Source organism: Oncorhynchus nerka, linkage group LG27 (assembly GCF_034236695.1).
Source record: "Oncorhynchus nerka isolate Pitt River linkage group LG27, Oner_Uvic_2.0, whole genome shotgun sequence".
Lineage (NCBI taxonomy): Eukaryota > Metazoa > Chordata > Actinopteri > Salmoniformes > Salmonidae > Oncorhynchus > Oncorhynchus nerka.
Window position 1 is genome coordinate 74,984,675 of NC_088422.1, and position 19,673 is coordinate 75,004,347.

General features: G+C 42.7%; 1 protein-coding gene and 1 pseudogene across 1 annotated transcript; both read right to left on the reverse strand.

The window, feature by feature from the left end:
* Nucleotides 1–698: 698 nt before the first annotated feature.
* LOC115112409 (anoctamin-9-like) lies at nucleotides 699–13,399 on the reverse strand. The gene is made up of 24 exons (XM_029639453.2): nucleotides 13,054–13,399; nucleotides 10,224–10,295; nucleotides 9,954–10,076; nucleotides 9,621–9,763; nucleotides 9,479–9,528; nucleotides 9,319–9,377; nucleotides 9,057–9,136; nucleotides 7,812–7,946; nucleotides 7,569–7,662; nucleotides 7,414–7,474; nucleotides 7,231–7,313; nucleotides 6,879–6,983; nucleotides 6,582–6,746; nucleotides 6,468–6,504; nucleotides 6,207–6,318; nucleotides 5,714–5,771; nucleotides 5,488–5,585; nucleotides 5,035–5,234; nucleotides 4,678–4,830; nucleotides 4,431–4,575; nucleotides 3,309–3,431; nucleotides 2,952–3,045; nucleotides 2,468–2,580; nucleotides 699–2,305 (listed from the first exon to the last, which is right to left on the reverse strand). The coding sequence occupies exons 1-24, from the start codon at nucleotides 13,075–13,077 to the stop codon at nucleotides 2,272–2,274; spliced, it is 2,361 nt and encodes a 786-aa protein (XP_029495313.2). The 5' UTR covers nucleotides 13,078–13,399; the 3' UTR covers nucleotides 699–2,271.
* A 287-nt stretch (nucleotides 13,400–13,686) lies between these two features.
* On the reverse strand, nucleotides 13,687–17,117 carry LOC115112410 (U5 small nuclear ribonucleoprotein TSSC4-like; annotated as a pseudogene).
* Between the last annotated feature and the right edge of the window lie 2,556 nt (nucleotides 17,118–19,673).

Here is a 19,673-nt window from a genome sequence, read left to right on the forward strand (position 1 = left end):
TTTTATCTCCTCTGAGATCAACAGAGTCAGGTTAGAGAACTTCCGTGAAAAACAAAAGTTAAGAATGGAGAAAGGAAGATTGATGAACTGTTCTACCGTGAGTTAGTCTGATTTGTCCACACAAACCGGCTGTTTTTAAAGTAAGAACAACAGTCTATTTTATATGCTCAGTGTGACCTTATTATTTCTGCAACCTCACTGAATGCATTCCAGATATGAAGTGAACCCACTAAGAGGATTTATGTTATTGGAACACAGAATATTTTTTGGTTTAACTCTAATAGGAACTCTCAATGAAATGACAGGCCAGGGGACATGGATAGAATAGTTTTCGCTACAGTAAGATGACATGTAGTTAGGAACTGCTTTTAGCAGACCATGTAGATGAGCCCTTTCATTTCCCTTCACTTTGCCAAATCTGTTTTCACAAGGTAGGTTAGGTAGTTTAGTGCTGTATATAACTTTCGGCTGAAGACCACTCTGCCCTCTTGTGGTATACAGACACTATGTTCATAGAAACCTTCTAATGGACCACTTTCTCTATAACTATCTCTTCTGTTTTATTTACCTGACCTAATGTGAAAATAGTTTTTTGGGTGTTGATCAGCCTCAACTTGTTAGGGAATTACACAGGGTGTGGTCCACCAAATGGTAGTTAATTGTGTCTACTTAGCTTACCCCCCAAAAATCCTCAAGTACACATTCAGCTGATGCTTTAATCTTTGTCCTGTCCGTCCATCAAAAGTGAGAAGCAAATGAACAAAATTATAGTGCACTTTCACTCAGGTGACTGAGACTGATGAGCAAAACCCTGTCACATACTGTATGTACAATATACAGTAAAAAATTATAATACAGCAACTCAAAATGTACACCATTCCAACAACAATACAATATCAATTTTTAGCTCAAATAATTTCTGAATTATACTTTACAAAAACTCTTGCTCATACAGAACATAAAGCAACGCTATGTTTGAATTTAAATTTCAAATAAAGAAATAATTTGTAAGTCGCTCTGGATAAGAGCGTCTGCTAAATGACTTAAATGTAAATGTAAATAATGCAGTGGATTAAAAGGAAAGTCAAGAGATGCATAATTATATAACAAAGAAATTACATGATTCACACTTTGTGATTCTATGTGTTGAGAGAACATAGGTTACTAAAAGCATGTAAACATCAGTACAGTATTTGCAAAACATGATGTCACACCCTTACCCAAAATAAAACTACCGCAGTTCTTTGTGAAACGTGATTGGCCAGAGTACGGTATTCAATACATTTCAACTCAGGTTTTTCATTTGTATGTCATGTACAGTTTGTGAAACAAAATGAACCCCAACTCTGTTACTGTATAGGCATCCCTGCTAGGTTAACCTAATGGAGCAGGCATAAAATACATCTACACACTAAAGAAGGTTGAAAAGTTGAAAAGTTTGTATGCTATCCCTGCAGTGAAAATGTTTTTATTTTATTTTCAATTAAGTCATCTTTATGCAACATTTTTGTGTACGGACCCATCACACCTTTTAATTTGTCTGATTTCACACGTTTTACACACCAACCAAACTTCTGGAAGACTGCGATGGTCCCCTTTTGATTAGAAAAAAGAAATGCCTGAAACTAGATCCCCTACACACTGGTCTTGACGAGAAGAAAAAAAACGTTATCTTCTGCACTGTTCAACCAATCCGGTAAATGTGGAGGAGGAGTTAAGATGGAGTGTCGCCTTGTTAACGTCCAAAAGCGGAAGTCGCGTCACAGGCTCTCTTTCCATATCCCCTGAAAACCGGAACATCTGGTTGTTGGGGACTCGGCTGAGGCTACTGCTGGGTCATCAGTCATTCAAGAAAATACAATGTTATATGGACCTCTTCTTATGAACCCCAGTTGTGGTTTGGCATCTGGTATCTGAGGTTAGTCTGTCAGTATATTGGTTCATTTATATTGGGGTACCCTTGCTTATATGTGAAATAGAGTTTGGAGCAGTCTAATCCTCATAGAAACTTGTCACCCCGATCGGCTATTAAGATACGTTTGCATGCGCCACGGGTAGCCATTAATCACACCGGTATAAACAGTGTTGACCATGTGGGGGAAAACTCAGAGGTGTTGGGAGAGGAGGCTGTCCTACCTCTCATAACCACGTGCTAGCTATGCTATAAGATGCTGATCTCAGGACAGTGCAGAGAGCATCATTTTTAATGTGTCTTTTTTCAAATCTTCAAAGTCATGTGTCATGCCTCAGGATGTCCCTCCGTTGTGGTCATCACACATCTGTGGACTGGCTGCACTTCATATCCCTGTCAACACAGACATCATTCCTTTTAATCAGATCATGGAAATCACTATGGGGATAATAAGTTCCATGCAGATGAAGTACAGCAACACCAAAGGTAACACTTTATAATACATGTTCATACAAGGAATATTGTGGTAGTCTATAACCATATGTTTTAACTCACTGCAGTTCCTCTTTGAGTCTACTGAATTTGTCCTTCAGTCTGTCGTTCTTCACCAGCATGGGGGAGTCAGGCACAAACCAGGCAGCAATGAATTTAAAGATGACCACTACATGCTACAGATAGAGGTGAAATGCACACAGGCTTGTTCAATCATATCCATGATATTTGGCATTGCTCAATGGCCATATGGAGTTGCAAGGATAAGGTTTTGACAAAACCCTAAACTCACCTTTTTAGCTTGGCCTTTAACAAGTGATTTTATTGTTTTAGACATCCTTTGTGTTTGCTTTTACATATTTAGTTTTATTGTAAAGTGTCACAATTTTAAATGCCCTTTAAATAACGTCTGATTTGATCATGGGTGCAGAGCTTAATTAAAATCAATATGGAATTCAGTGATTCCTGATATGCCAAAACTATACTGAAAATAATCTAAGTAGTTTGACGCAAATACACATATTCATGGATGCAAAGAAAGACATACCTCAAATAGGATGACGAAGGCAAAGCGTACAGCCATGATGAGCCAGAACTGGGAGGTGAGGCTGTAGTCAACATCATTTCTGTAGTCTTTATAGCTGGGAAAACACACCAGTTTCACCATCAACAATCTCGCTCAACAATTACTGTTATCACTGGACTGGGTTTCTTTCTGTTTGTGACTGCATAGACTCTAGCTACATGTATGCATGCCTGAGGAGAATTTGTTGCTTTGGTTTCTGATTATTCAAACACTCAGTTAATATAAACAGTGAAATTAAGAGATGGGCAGTAAGGTTGAGCCAGGCTTTGGTAAATAGTAGCTTCCGTAGTGACCTAGTTGTGCCTTACAGATGCCCACCTGCATTGTGTAACATTGAAGCCGCTCTCTGTGATCAGTTGTCTGGGGAAAAAATCATTCCGCACGCTCAGGTCTGTTATATGAGCAGTGGATAGGGTGTCGTTGATGTAGCCCTTCATACAGCTATAAGGGGGAGGGAAAGGGATTATGGTCATATAAAAACAAACCTGCAGTACCCTTCTCCAACTCATGAGGTTTTATGCAGCTAACCGTTAAGAGAACCCCCAAAATAATGCCCAGCACAAAACATACATTTAAAAGCATACAACTTAGTTTGCTTATACAAAATTATAATTCCATATCCAATTGTCTGGGAAGTATTATTACAACTTTAGGATGTCCTTGACATCTGCCACCAGTGTTTACCCACAGTGCTTTGTTTCATATGCAAATATACCCATTTGTCCACAGCATGGCAGCATGGTTACTTACGCCAATAAAGACTAAACTAGGGAACTGTTGAACTCTGCCTTACAAAGCCTTTGGAACAGTTTCAATAAAGAATGTATTATTTAATTTATCTCCCCAATTTTCGTGATATCCAAATTGGTAGTTACAGTCTTGTTCCATCCCTGCAACTCCCATATGAACTCGGGAGAGGCGAAGGTCAGGAGCCATGCATCCTCTGAAACACGACCCTGCCAAGCCGCTCTGCTTCTTGACACACTGCTCGCATAACCTGGAAGCCAGCCGCACAAATGTGTCAGAGGAAACACTGTACAACTGGCAACCGTGTCATCGTCCATGCGAATGGCCCGCCACAGAAGTCGCTAGAGCGCGATGGATGGGACAAGGACATCCTGGCCGGCCAAACCCTTCCGTAACCCGGACGACGCTGGTCCAATTGTGCACCGAATCATGGGTCTCCCGGTCGTGGCTGGCTGCAACACAGCCCGGGATCGAACCAGGGTCTGTAGTGGCCCCGCAATCACTGCAATGCAGTGCTTTAGACCGCTGCGCCACTCGGGAGGCTCGAATGTAGTCTATCAGATGACATTATCTACATTATTACTATGGCATTCATTGCTTTAAGAGTCCAGACAATGCTCTGTGAAAGGTCTACACTACTGTAGGTGCAACCCATGCACCAGTCACTGCACAAGGTGCTACAGTAGAACTTACTGTACATCAGCTTCTCCGTTGGCACAGGGTCCGTAGTGGTAGCGATAGACCAGCCGAGGGATGAAGTCTGAGGACACCCCAATGACTAGCCCATTGGCAATGACAGCCAGAACACCAATAGCTTCCAGAACTTTGGTCCATATACCTGAGGAATCACATCAAGGGATGAGCATACAAGCCCCAACAAAAACATGGCAAGGAGTTCACCAGAGACGCACAAGCTTTTACATATACTGTTTTAACTCACCAATGTCATTGGTTTTCTTGGGGACTAATCTGCGTTCCAAGCTGACCATCTTGATGGCATCCAGACGGATCTCAAAGATATTGTTGATGAGGGCCAGTAGAGGGGCCAGAGGGAAGGCCGCCACAAAGATGGTGGTGAAACTGAACTGAACAACTGCATGAGGAGAAGAGTGTAATAACACAACAGAGATTTAACATTCAAGATGGGATTGGGAAGTCAATAAAAACAACTGGGCAGAATCATTGAACATAAAAGAGACCATGAATCACAGTGTAAGAGAGAGATAGACAATCATTTTGGTGAAATAAATAAAAAATGTTGGACTTGGAGAGACATCCATGGAAGGTAGTGATGTACCCATTTCCAGAAACTCATTGAAGAGACTGAAAGAGTTGACGTCATTCAGATCGTAGTTGCGGAGCCAATCACGCAGCTTGCAGATATCACATGGGTCATGGCCCATCTTCTCCTCTTCGCGACATGCATTTTTGTAGCAGTGGCCACACTTCCTCTCCAGCCTCTTAGTTGTAGTCCTTCTGAAGTAACTCTTGAACCAGCTGCACAACAACATAGGACAACCTAAAGTGAGAAAGTATGATGCTCCACTTTGGATGTCTAATTCGGTTAGTTAGAATTCATTAACTACAATTCATTTTTACATGGGGTTTTATCATCTGACTGACAGTCAAACGTTTATTTGCATTACCAAAAGCTTACTCAACACATCAAAGGGCTTATTCAACCTATTAATTTCCTCAGAATGTATCTATGTTAAGCAGTTAGATAACCATAGCTATATACTGTACTTACGGCACAGTAAACTCAAAGATGTTATTCAGTGTCTGTTTGAGCAACATGATGACGGCCATTTGAATGAAGAGGTCAGTGAGGCAGCCACTGGGATGACACTGGCAAGGACAGGAAAAGGCAGATATGGTAACAGTGTAGTAACAGTCTAAAGACAATCCAAACCGTTCAACCATGTCATAATCCCATGTTAAGTAATACTTTTTTTAAATAGTGATGAGCTACCCACCTCCTCCAATCTCCATTTACCAGAAATACGAACATAGCTGCCTGGGCGACCATTTATCCTATGCACAAGAACAGTGTGTTTAGATTAATTAAATGTAAACATTTCAAATACTTACACCTTTATGGTTCAGGATTCAAACATTTCAAGGATCACAGATACAGAAAGCACCTTCTCCATACAGCTAGGCTGCCCATGACAGCTGACACAGAGCAGTACCTTACCAACAGTTTTTCCCTTGGTTTTAACTAGGCAAGTCAGTTAAGACCAACTTATTATTTACAATGACGGCCTACCCCGGGTAAAACCCTAACCCGGACGATGCTGGCCGCCGCCCTATGGGACTCCCAATCATGGCCAGTTGTGATACAGCCTGGAATCGAACCAGGTTCTGTAGTGGCGTCTCTTACTGAGATGCAGTGCCTTAGACCGCTGCACCCATGTACTGTCAGCCCGATCAAATATTAACACGACACACACATGTTGCACTCAGTACCTGCCCAGGAAAAATGCCACATATATGAGTGAGGAGAAGAGGGTGAAGAACTGGAAGGTAAACATCTTAACGGTGAAGCTCCTCTCAGTGGCCGCAAATGACTGTGTCTTCTCTGCAGGCAAGAGCAGAAACATTAACTTAATTCATTGACTCACTTAGGTAAGTACAATTCCATCTGATGGAATTACAGAGATGAACATGTACATGTTTGATTGTAAATGAAATTGTTCAATGCAAACATATGTGCCTCTTCAGACTCACCTATCTCACACAGCTTGAAGGCCACCGCCTTGTTGACCTTTCCGGGTAAGAGTGGAGAGGAGTTAGGGATTGTGCAGGTCTGCATGACTTAGAGGGGTTACTGGTTAAACTTACTCTGGTCATAACTTGCATGGTGAAGTAGTGTAGTACAGCACCCAACATTACTGCTACAGTGTTGGCATGGTCCCTTACAAACTCCCATGTTCCCTCTGACAGCTGCACGGCAGCAACCACACGGAACACCACCAGAGCCTGGGTTAGCCCGATGATCAGAACCAACTGGTAAAAGAACACACACACACAGTGAGAGGACAACTTTGACTGAAATGGAGCTAAACACTGGTATAGCCCAGGATGAAAACTGCTACGTCTGTGATGCAATATGGCACTGAGTGACTGACTGGGACTGACCATGAGAGTGACCAGCACCAGAACTAGAGTGCTGCGCAGATAAGAATGGCGAAACTCTTTGGGATGGAAGTCTGGGTCATTCACTACTCCCAGGATGAGCTCCTCCTGCAGGCCAGATGGAACAATATTCAGGATTATACCACAGCATGAGTCTGAGGTCAATATCAATCACACAATGGGTCCCTACCATAAGATGACAGTAATCAACGGGACATTATTTTTGTTATTTGAAAGAGTATATGATTGGGTAATATCAATGAGTAACAGACAACCTAAACCATGCTAAAACCATCCTATGGTATACAGTAAATCCAGACATATAATGGTTACTTAGGCCTAAGTGAAACCATACCTCTTCCTCACACCAGTCAAAGACTTTCCATTTGGACACAAACGTTGCTTTGTGTCTCTTCCACAGCTCGAGAAAAATGGTAGCTGGAAAAAGAAAAAGGACAAGTCATGACAGTCAAGATTTATCTGAATTAAACATGTATTTGATGGAAAGAATGAGTTTTATCCTGTGTGAGAGACTTACCCCAGACTGCCATGAACATAGCAAAGGCCACCGTCCCCTCATTGTCAAACAGATGACTCACCTGCACACAAGACACATTTTGAACATAAACTTCATTAACAATTTTTTTAAATAGTAACATTTGCAATGCAGTATGGTAGAATGACATGAGTTACCTTGGCATAGGTACAGGTGTCACGCAGCTGCCATACTTGACACCACTTGTCACACCTCGGGCACATTACGGTGTCAGACTCACAGACCTCCTTTCTGTAATATGAAGACACACAATGCACCTTCAGAAACACATGAGAGTTTTAAAGAGGAGCAACTCCATGTAACCTATTTTTTCTTCCTACTAAAATGTCAGCACCAATCAGCTTAATAAAGAGTTTGGCTCAGTGGGTCTGTCAACTCACATGAGGGGGCTGGTGTTGAAGAAAGCCAGTGCATACAGGAACACAATCACACCCAGAATGGCTGCAGGGACCAGCAGGATGGTGTACCAGCCCAACCATAGGTAATACAGAGCCACCTTCTCTCCAAAGTAACTCCTGACAGACATAGATACATTCAAACTAGGAAAATGACATTTATTTTCAGTTAACACCCCTTACTAGGTTTCCAGGGTGATTAAAATCATATTTAATTAACACGTAGTTTAGTTTCACAGTTTAGTTTAGTGTCATCTTGATAATTTCCCTTTCACACCACTGAGGTAAATGACATGTTGTATTACTATTTGCATGCTATATATTTAATCAATAAGGCACGAGGGAGTGTGGTATATGGCCAATATACCACAGCTAAGGGCTGTTCTTAGTTGGTTCAAACTAAGCTTGATGATGAGTTGGTTATTTGAATCAGCTGTGTGGTGCTAGGGGAAAAACCAAAACATGCACCCAGGGGCGGCCCCAGGACCGAGTTTGGGAAATCCTGCTTTAGGTAAGCACATCACGTTTAGCTGCATCGGCAAACCCAAAGTTCTGTGTGGATATAACCACTAGCTGACATACTTCCTGGAAACAGAGTTAATTGCTTTGAAAGTGAGAGAGATAGACCTTTTCTTATTTAGGCTAAAGTCTGTTCTCCACCCTCTCTCCCCAGTCCTCCTACCTCGTTGACCCTGAAACCGATAAATGGTCAAGGAGAGTGACAATGTTTTGTAGGAAACGAAAGATGGTCCTCCCTTCCTCGATAGCCTCCTTTTGGCATGGAAGCAGAAGTGAATCCTACATGATTCCTTCGCGGAAGAGTTTTAATCTTCCACACCCACTTTGAAATCAGCTATTGTTTTCTTGAAGGAGAAAAGCATGCAAACATTTCATAACAATATTCTATTGATCATTTATCTACAACATGTCTTGCACAACTAGCTAGCTACATTTGTTTTAATCACTGTATACATTTACTTGGGGATTCCACCCTGCAAATGTCATTTACGTCCATGTGCTATTGCACAAGGAGTCTTATTCCATACAAGGACAATTTTGTTCACATTCCCCCTTCTCGACGCCTCTCCTTGATTACCTATGACCTTTTTCAAAAGGAGGCCAGAGAGGATGGAGGTGAGAGGATGCAGGAGTTGAGCAAATCCAATTGAGGAAAGGCCACTGTGAAACCACAAGACACAGAAACACAGCAGGATATATAGAAGGTCTTACCTGACATCATCGACAGGCTGGGTCGTACAGAGAGCAGACCATCGTGCCCACTTTTGTTTCAACACCTTTTGCTTGTTCCTCTATAAAAACAGAAAGCGGCTCATACTGTAGATGTATTTCACATCAATGAATTTCATATGGGCTACTTACGATCATACAAGGCATAAACAGCTACAATGCCCCTCAAAATTGAACAAGTAATCAGGTATACTAATCAGGTATACAGGTATATTAATTATTATTAAGGAGAAGTTTTTTTAACCTCATGCAGGCAGAACGTGGCCTCAAAGACACCCTTCTTCTGGAGCTCTTCGAGGTTCTCTGTTGTGTTGAAATGAAAAAGAGGGTTAGGAGTGACGAACAATTGAAGTCAGGGACAAATATGTTGCTAAAGAGATCAATGGAGGGAGCACTTCACATACCCCCTGTGTTGATATGGGTGTGGTGTAGGATGTAATGCACTACTCTGATTCTGAAAAAAACAAGAAAAAGTTAAGAGAACATGTTGGAAGTTCATGTGTTTTGCGTATGGAATGGCAAGAGTGAGAGTTCAATGCATCTCACCTGGTTGAGTGAGGGATGATGACACATTTCCGGTCGCCGCTCCAGTTGCAAGCATCAGACACCTTTAGTAGGTACCTGTACTTGTCAAAGATCTCCTTTGGGGCCCGGACACCATAAAACACCTTGTCATCATGAACGATTTTCTGACACAAAAACAGGCAAAGTACAAGATGAGCATTGAACCAGGTGAAATTGTATCATTTTGTGAGGATTGGCCATACAGTATAACTTCCACACATTCTCTACAGTTGTACACATCCCAATAAAAGGAACCTTGCCTCAACAACACTCCATATATAATTTAAACGTGATTCAATCAAGTAACAAACTCACGGTCACTTTCATGTTTTTCTTCCTCAGGTGGTCAATAAAAGCCACCTGCTTCAGAGACTTTGGGTGATCCTGGTCCTCAACTTCATCAGCAACTAGAACATAATCATATGTTCTCTGCTGGTGCTGTGGGAAACACACACAAGCTTTTCTGTATTCTAGGGACTGTGTCATACAAACAAGTTGAATAATTATCACCTGTATGACTATGTATGTCTCTAAGTTATGAATGCGGTGAAATGAATAGATGGTGTGTGTTGTGTTGTCGCTTACCAGAGTTGGGAGTAATGCCTCTGTGGTATTGTCAAAGCCATCCGTGTTTCTCTCCTGCAGCTCATTACCATCCTAAAACACAGGGTAACAAAGAGGAACAATGTGACATCTCTCTTGTGATACAAAGGCTGGCCCATCTCCCCACCTCACTGCAGTGGTCTGCCAGGCATGTGCCAGTCAGCATGGACCACAAGGAACCTCTCAGCTAACATAATGGTCAATGATGTGCCTTCATTCACTACAGCCAAATTGTCATTGTGGCTTCACTATCCTGTGTCGAAAAAAGGGACACTAGGCAAATTCCTTTTTACAGTTGGTCCATGAGATGTCAATAACACACATCTCTAAGCAGAGGGGTAAAACAAATAAAAGGCAACTGGGCCATCCCTCTTGCCATCTCTGTTGTTATGCAGGTTTCTCTCTAAAGCCTGTCAGTCTTTCACTTTCATTCTTCCAGACTCCCACAGGATTTTCCAGATTACAGGCCCCAACACACCCATCAGTGAAATTGTTCAATAGACTGCTCCTCACACTGATTGGCTGGGAGGGCTTGTAGGCTTTTGCTGTACAAAATATGGGATTATTTAAACCTCAGAATATAACATTTATATTTTGTTCAAAGGCCACACTGAGTTCTATGCTCTGCTATGTCTCGAGAGACATGATCCAATCTTGACTGATCATATTTTGGAGGTGTGCCACTATTACCCTCTTTAGTGCAGTTGCATAAACTTTAATGAAATAACCTGTTTCACCAGGAGCACAGCCAAGAAGACCAGGCAAACGTTGAAAGGAGGCTGGCTCTGATGTAGGGTATTGTGTAGTGGATATGGCATGGGTTGCCAGAGGAGAGATGTCATACATCAGGCCTCAGCATCACATAAATCATAGACACTCTTCAGAGAAACATGGTCCAGGGTAAAAAGCTGAGACCTGACAATTTCTCAAAGATCTGCATGCTTTAGATGAGGACCATGGTGGGAGACTGTTCAGCCAACTTTGAGTGAAGTTATGCTTGAAACCAGAAGTGGCCTTTAAATCAGTGAAATATTTTAAGTTGGTCTGGGACTTTTGTTAATTTATTTTAGCTGCTGCAATGAATCCAGCCTATAAAGTGCCTACGGAAAGTATTCAGACCACTTGACCTTTTCCATATTTTGTTGCATTACAGCCTTATTCTAAAAGGGATTAAATAAAAACAATTCCTTAGCAAATCGACACACAATACCCACACATAATGACAAAGCAAAACAGTTTAGAATTTTTTTGCTCATTTATTAAAAATGAAGACAGAAATACTTTATTTACATAAGTATTCAGACGATTTGCTATTAGACTCAAAATTGAGCTCAGGTACATCCTGTTTCCATTGATAGTCCACCTCAATTGATTGGACATGATTTGGAAAGGTACACACTTGTCTATAAGGTCTCACAGTTGACAGTGCATGTCAGAGCAAAAACCAAGCCATGGGGTCGAAGGAATTGTCCGTAGAGCTCAGAGACAGGATTGTGTCGAGGCAGAGATATGGGGAAGCGTACCAAAACAATTCTGCAGCATTGAATGTTCCCAAGCACACAGTGGCCTCCATCATTCTTAAATGCAAGAAGTTTGGAACCACCAAAACTCAGGGGAGAAGAGCCTTGGTCAGGGAGGTGACTAAGAACCCGATGGTCACACTGACAGAGCTCTAGAGTTCATCTGTGGAGATGGAAGAACCTTCCAGAAGGACAACCATCTGGCCTTTATGTAGAATGTGCAGACAGAAACCACTCCTCAGTAACAGGCACTATAGTCCACTTGGGAGTTTGCCAAAAGGCACCTAAAGGCTCTCACACCATGAGAAAACAGATTCTCTGGTCTCTTTGGCCTGAATGCTGGTCTCTCTGGTCTCTTTGGCCTGACATCTGGAGGAAATCTGGCACCATCTCTACGGTGAAGCATGGTGGTGGCAGCATCATGCTGTGGGGATGTTTTTCAGGGGCAGGGACTGGGAGACTTGTCAGGATTGAGGCAAAGATGAACGGAGCAAAGTACTGTGAGATCCTTGATGAAAACTGTCTCCAGAGTGCTCATGACCTCAGACTGGGTGAAGGTTCACCTTCCAACATGACAACGACCCTATGCACAGTCAAGACAACACAGGAGTGGTTTGGGGAAAGTTTCTATGTCCTTGAGTGGCCCTGCCAGAGCCCGGAACCCGATCTAACATCTCTGGAGAGACCTGAAAATAGCTGTGCAGCAACGCACCCCATCCAACCTGTAGGAGCTTGAGAGGATCTACAGAGAAGAATGGGAGAAACTACCCAAATACAGGTGTGCCAAGCTTGTAGCGTCATACCCAAAAGACTCGATGCCGTAACATAATGTGGAAAAAGGTCAAGGGGTCTGAATACTGACGGCACTGTACATGGTCATACTACAAGGCAGGAAAGTTACAGGAAACCTCAGCTACAATGAGCCACAGTCAATGTGTTCGCAGTCCAAATAAAACACCTGTAAAATGAGGGTGTATGTGACGTTTGACCCACATCTAGTCCATAGATAAGGCACTGTATACCACTTTTGTTACAGTAACATAACACAACCCAGCATACTCACACACAAACGTATTGATTTCTGCACAGGCTATAGCAAGATGGCAATAGATTTTAACCTGCTATGAGGTCACGTCTAAAAAGCAGTTTCATTGCCATAATCCATGAGAGTATAACATTTTTAAAATACATTATTCAGTCCAATTGATTTTATAATCATTCAAAATACTGTACATGAAAACATGTTTCCTAAGTGGTTTGCAGGCGAGTTGTTAATAAATAATTTTCCTCACCTGCTCTGGATTCTTGAAGTACATGTTGCAATACGCTCGTAATCCAAATTGAGCGAAAATTGATCACCATTCACATATTCTGTCGTTGGAGCGCCGTTTCCTTCATTACTCACGAAACGTTTACCCTTGCTTCAGACATGGAGCTCTAATTATACTAAAAGTACAATATTAAAAACTTCTGTACTGAGCTAAAGATAAGTTGACTTCACTTCCGCGTTTCTGAGTCAATTGCTTTCAGGTAGGTAGCGTCACTGCTTCTCAAAAGGTGAGGCGCTGATATTGAGCGCTTCTCTTGGAATAGCAATGCGGCCATCTGGTCATAGTAGGACAGTCGCAGTCGTTTAAAAGGTTTACAGTTAGTGACCAAAACGGAGTCTCTTTGCATCTCTCTACCTTTGAAAGTGCATGCAAATGATTGTGCTTTGCTTATCTGTGAAACCAACGAATGCATTTAATTATTTGACGTTGATATGAATGTAGCAATGTATATTAACTCAAACACATTCTTCAAATAGTATAATATAATGAGAACACGTCGGATAACTTCTAGATTAATCACAAATTAAACACTATTGGCTCCACATCAACCATGGAAAATACGGGAACAAATATTCATAAGTGACAAAGAAACGATTTAGTTGTGGGAATACTTTACTGCGCCAATAATCAATAATAGTTATAGCAATAGGAAAAATAATGCCACTTACAAGGGTCTACTACAAATACAATTGTTTACATTACACTTCCACCAGTATACTTGACAGCTAAATTCAATATTCTTTGGACTTCAAAACAGCCATATACATTAGCATTACTGACAAGTGCTTTTCATGTCTGAAGTTAATATTCAAAATACACATTTTACATTGATTCTGATAAAGTCAAGAGGCAGAAACCATTCCCTTGATTCAGAAAAAAACTCCACTGGTTGAGTTTCTACAGGGAAGCACTAAAATACTGTCCATATTTAGGATCCTCATTTATTTCCAGAGGACTTCAATTGATTGATGCATGTGTACTCTCAGTCCTCCTCTTTCTCTGACACCTTGCGGAAGTTCTTCCTTTTGACGTTCCTACTAATGACGAAGCCAATAGGCGGCTGATCCTTCCTATCAATCAGCACGCCCTCTGCGTCCCCCACCGGTGTCCACTTCCTCTTCCGCTCACTCTCCTTTGGGCGTTGGGGGGCGATTGCTTGGGCTATACCCTCCTCTTCTTCATCATCTAAGTGACAGAGACCCATCCCTGCCTTAGTTCGATCAGGCTTGTTAACTTCTGCAGATTCATCTTTCTGTGGACCGGCTAGGTCTGGAAAACACGATCTTATGCTCTGAGCTACTACTCTGGCCTTGGTTGAAAGTAGGTGTAAAAGGCTCTTCAGGATCATCTTCCATCGTGTTCTCCTTCTCCTTCTGCTGCAGGCTTTGTATGTACTGCTGAGCCACCATGCTATTCTTGCTGTCACTGGTGTCTGGCACATCCTCCAGGTCGTAGCGCGTCCAGCGCTCAGGATTCACCAGGTAATCTGGCACTCCTCTCTTCTGAGGAGGCTTGCTGACCAATTCCCCCACCTTCTCCCCATACTTCTTTCCACTCGGCAGCAGTGGGGGTGGAGGGGGACGTGCAAAGACCCCGTCAATGACATTGTCCTGGCCCAGATGGGACGAGGACAGCTTAGCGGCACTCTCCAGGCAATCAAAGATGCTTCGGCTGCGGTTGGAGAAGCTTGAGCTGCCACCTGTTAGACTGAATGCAGGTTTCTTGGGACCGGGACAAGAGTTCTGGTGCTCTTCATCATCAGATGAGGACAAGTCTTCCACCTCTGGGTCTATGGACTCATTACGCTCTTCAGGGTCGGAGTCACTCAGAGAGAGGTTATCTGTCAGCTTGATTGCGTCACTGTTGGACAGCTTGTTACGGCCACCGTCTCCGTGGTCCTCTTGCTCACACATTGCTCTCAAGTGCCTGGGTCTGATGCCACAGGGGGAAAAAAACAACTTTCAAACAGTCAAGGGGTCAAGAGCCTGGAAGAGTATGAGAGGGTTGTTTAGAGTGGTAATTGAAACATATAATATGTATGGTAATATAGCATGCATTATAATATTTTCACTTTGTCAAGAAATGACTGACCTTAGCCTAGTAGAGCTGCAACACCGCCACTTTCTGTATCCGTGAGGTTCAAGGGTGACGGCAGTCCTTCCACCCTTAACAGACACACAGAAAGATATACATTAAAAACAGCCATACGGATCTAGTCATTTAAAGCTTAGGCCTATACTGTAAATAATAAGTACATTGCCAGGTAAAAACAAGTAAACTATTATTTCAGTGGCAATTGCACAACATCAACACAAGATGTCAAGTGTGACATCAGGTGTGGTGAGTCAACTGCAGAGGACTAGGCCTATAAGTCCTGCAGCGTCATGTGAACATTAAGTACTGTAAGTGGGTGCATCTGTACCGAGGGCTTTCAAATAATTTAATGTTCGACATCCTATGTAATGTTACCGTTTGTGTTAGTGTGAGGACGTATCTTTACTGGAGTTGCAGACTCACAGGTTGCGGGAGCTGGTTGGGATGCTGTTCAGCTCAGATAAGACAACAAATGTGTGGGGATTGATGACAGCTCCAACTTTTGCCATGGTGTGACCAATACCAGACTAAAATGGTGTAGCGACAAGCTGTAAAAAAATAAATAATAATAAATACACGCAGATCAGTCTGTTACCCACTCACTGCATATATGTAAATTGTGATTACATTGCATACATACAACCAGACTCATATACTTAGATGGATCTGCATACAACACAGTAGCTCTGGTCCATCACGCAACGACAATGAATTGCCTTGTATACCACCCATAGAGATATTGTAGTTAGAGGACACAACATTGTATCTGTCCCATTATGATGTCTGCTAGAGCATGGGCAAAGCAACTGAAGCCATCTCCATTTTGAAGTAGTCAATTTTATCCTTCTACTTCTTCTATGGCATTTGTAAACCAAATGAAAGGGTGCATACTGCCACCTGAAGTATGGTTTGAACAGGTATAAAACTAAGGTTGGCGATTTACTACCACCTGCAGTTATGGGATGTTTGCTCATGAGTATAATTAATTGTCTGCTCCCTTCATCAACCTCAAATCAAATGTTATTTGTCACATGGTTAGCAGATGTTAATGCGAGTGTAGCGAAATGGATGGAATTATGTGATCCTTCCTTAACCTATAGGATGTCCCACCTTGTTGACTGACTACTTAAGCATGTTTAAAGTCCTCAATGGCTCTGCCCATCCTAAAACGGGCCTGATTCCTACATCTAGCTCAATGATACTGCCAGAGAAGCTCTGGTCCACGCTTGTGCAAGCAGCTAGTAGTGCAGATCCCACGCATACGCGCGGATTAGGATCTTTTGACGATAATGAAAGTACTCCTAAACGTCTTTTGTGAGAAAGTACACCCTGTACATACAGAGAAAAGTAATCCCGCAAACTACAAATATGTTTAATTTGATGAGTTACGATGAAAGGATATGGAAAACGACAAAGCAGGGGCATCTCGTCGTTGTGCGATGGACAAGAGCTAACAGAGCGACTACGCCCCCTAACATTAGTAGCTAGTTCGTGCGTATCTCAGGTCTCCTAGCTAGCTTTTGTTTGTCATGGTATTTGACACGAAGACAGCATAACAACATTGAGGGTTGAGTAATTCACCACGAAGTAAACCAATTATGGAAATCGACATTAGATATCTATTAGCTAACGTCAAATAGTAGCCTCGTTGGCTAGCTAACTTTAGCTGTAGCTGACTTTGAATAAAGGGAGGGTGGAACCACACACAAGCATTCTATATCTTATAATACTTCATCGATACGTTGGAATGTGTTCAGTAAACTACCTAGCTACTACATAAAGCATTCAAAGCTGATTTGTGTTGCTAGCTAGCGGCATCTCCCGCTTTACCTTCTTCACGCTGGCGCTGCAACTTCGGTTTGTATGTTGCAATGTATGCTGGGTAGGGTAGTTTCCCCCCGCTCCTGCCTTTAGTGGGCAAATAACCCAATCGTCATACTTTACCGCCACCTACAGTAGTCTAATGGATTGTAAATGTAATGCCAGTGTAGGCCTACATCAGAGTTTCTAAACATACATCTTATTCGCTGAGATTTAACGGTGGTTGGCATCCAATTTCTGTTGCATTACCGCCACCAAGACTGGGGTATAAATTCGCACTGAGCTAAAGGCTAGAGCTGCCGCTTTAAAGGAGCGGGACTATAACCCAAAATCCCGATATGCCCTCCGAAGAACAATCAAACAGGCAAAACGTCATACAGGACTAAGATTGAATCGTACGACATCGACTCTGGCGCTCATCAGATGTGGCATGGCTTGCAAACCATTACAGACAACAAAGGGACGCACAGCCGAGAACTGCCCAGTGACACGAGTCTACCAGAGGAGCTAAACTACTTCTATGTTCGCTTCGAGGCAAATAACACTGAAACATGCATGAGAGCACCAGCTGTCCCGGAAGACTGTGTGATCACGCTCTCCGCAGCCGATGTGAGTAAGACCTTTAAACAGGTCAACATTCACAAGCACGCAGGTACAGACAAATTAGCAGGACGTGTACTGTGAGCATGCGCTGACCAACTGGCAAGTGTCTTCACTGACATTTTCAACCAGGGAGCTGTCCGAGTCTGTAATACCAACATGTTTTAAGCAGATCACCACACTAAGGTTTCCTACCTAAAAGGAACACCTATGTTAGAATGCTATTCATTGACTACAGCTCAGCGTTCAACACCATACTGCCCTCAAAGCTCATCAATAAGCTAAGGACCCTTGGACTTAACACCTCCCTCTGCAACTGGATCCTGGACTTCCTGATGGGCCGCCCCCAGGTGATAAGGGTAGGTAACAATACATCCGCCACGCTGATCCTCAACACAGGGGCCCCTCAGGGGTGCATGCTCAGTCCCCTCCTGTACTACCTGTTCACTCATGACTGCACGGCCAGGCACAACTCCAACACCATCATTAAGTTTGCAGATGACACAACAGTGGTAGGCCTGATCACTGACAATGACGAGACAGCCTATAGGGAGGAGGTCAGAGACCTGGCCATGTGGTACCAGGACAACAACCTCTCCCTCAACGTGATCAAGACAAAGGAGATGATTGTGGACTACAGGAAAAAGAGGACAGAGCACGCCCCCATTCTCGTCGACTGTAGTGGAGCAGGTTGTGAGCTTCAATTTCCTTGGTGTCCAAATCACCAACAAACGAACATAGTCCAAGCACACCAAGACAGTCGTGAAGAGGGCACGACAAACCTATTCCCCCCAAGGAGACTGAAAAGATTTGTCATTGGTCCTCAGATCCTCAAAAGGTTCTACAGCTGCACCATTTAGAACTTCCTGACTGGTTGCATCACTGCCTGGTATGGCAACTGCTCGGCCTCCGACCGCAAGGCACTACAGAGAATAGTGCGTACGGCCCAGTACATCACTGGGGCCAAGCTTCCTGCCATCCAGGACCTCTATACCAGGCAATGTCAGAGGAAGACCCTAAAAATGGTCAAAGACTCCAGCCACCCTAGTCATAGACTGTTTTCTCTGCTACCGCACGGCAAGCAGTAGAGCGCCAAGTCTAGATCCAAGAGGCTTCTAAACAGCTTCTACCCCCAAGCCATAAGACTCCTGAACGTCTAATCAAATGGCCACCCAGACTATTTACATTGTTGTTATCATCTATGCATAGTCACTTTAATAACTCTACCTACATGTACATATTACCTTAACTAACCGGTGCCCCCACACGTTGACTCTGTACCGGTACCCCCCTGTATATAGTCTCACTATTGTTATTTTACTGCTGCTCTTTACTTACTTGTTACTCTTATTTCTTATTCTTATTCATATTTTTTTTTAACTGCATTGTTGGTTAGGGGCTCGTAAGTAAGCATTTCACTGTAATGCTGTTGTATTCGGCGCATGTGACTAATACAATTTGATTTGATTTGAAATCATTATACATTATACTGATCCACAAAATGGAAAAAATGGCGAAAGTAAAAACATTTAAATGACCCTGCCATCTAACCCTACACCTATTAAGACTATCGGTATGAACGCTAAACCAACCTTTCTGAAGCATACATCACTCATTGACCTATCCCTCTGTGCTGTCACAGATCTACTAGGCCTACTCACAGGGATTCTCTCAGGATCCCTCACTGCCTCAGCATAAGACACCTTCTGTACGACTTACTCTGACTCTGGCCAACTCAACCTGCCACTCTTGCACCCACTCTTTCGAGCCCTAGCAAACATGGGCACCCCACAGTTGACACACACAACCTTTTCCACCAAAACTTCCAGTGTTTCCCCCTACTAATAATTCTAAGAGAAAGTAAATATATGTATATGTATGTATATGTATGCAGTTTGCTTGGTGGACTGTGTTTCTTCACATATCCCAAATTGAAATAATTTAGTAGGATAGTCAGTTAGGCTCATATGATTAGGCTGTACAAAATATTGATTAATTTGGTGAGAATTGAAGGGTTTTCAAAACCATACAAAATTACCAAACATCCAGTTTGAGGCCATTCACGT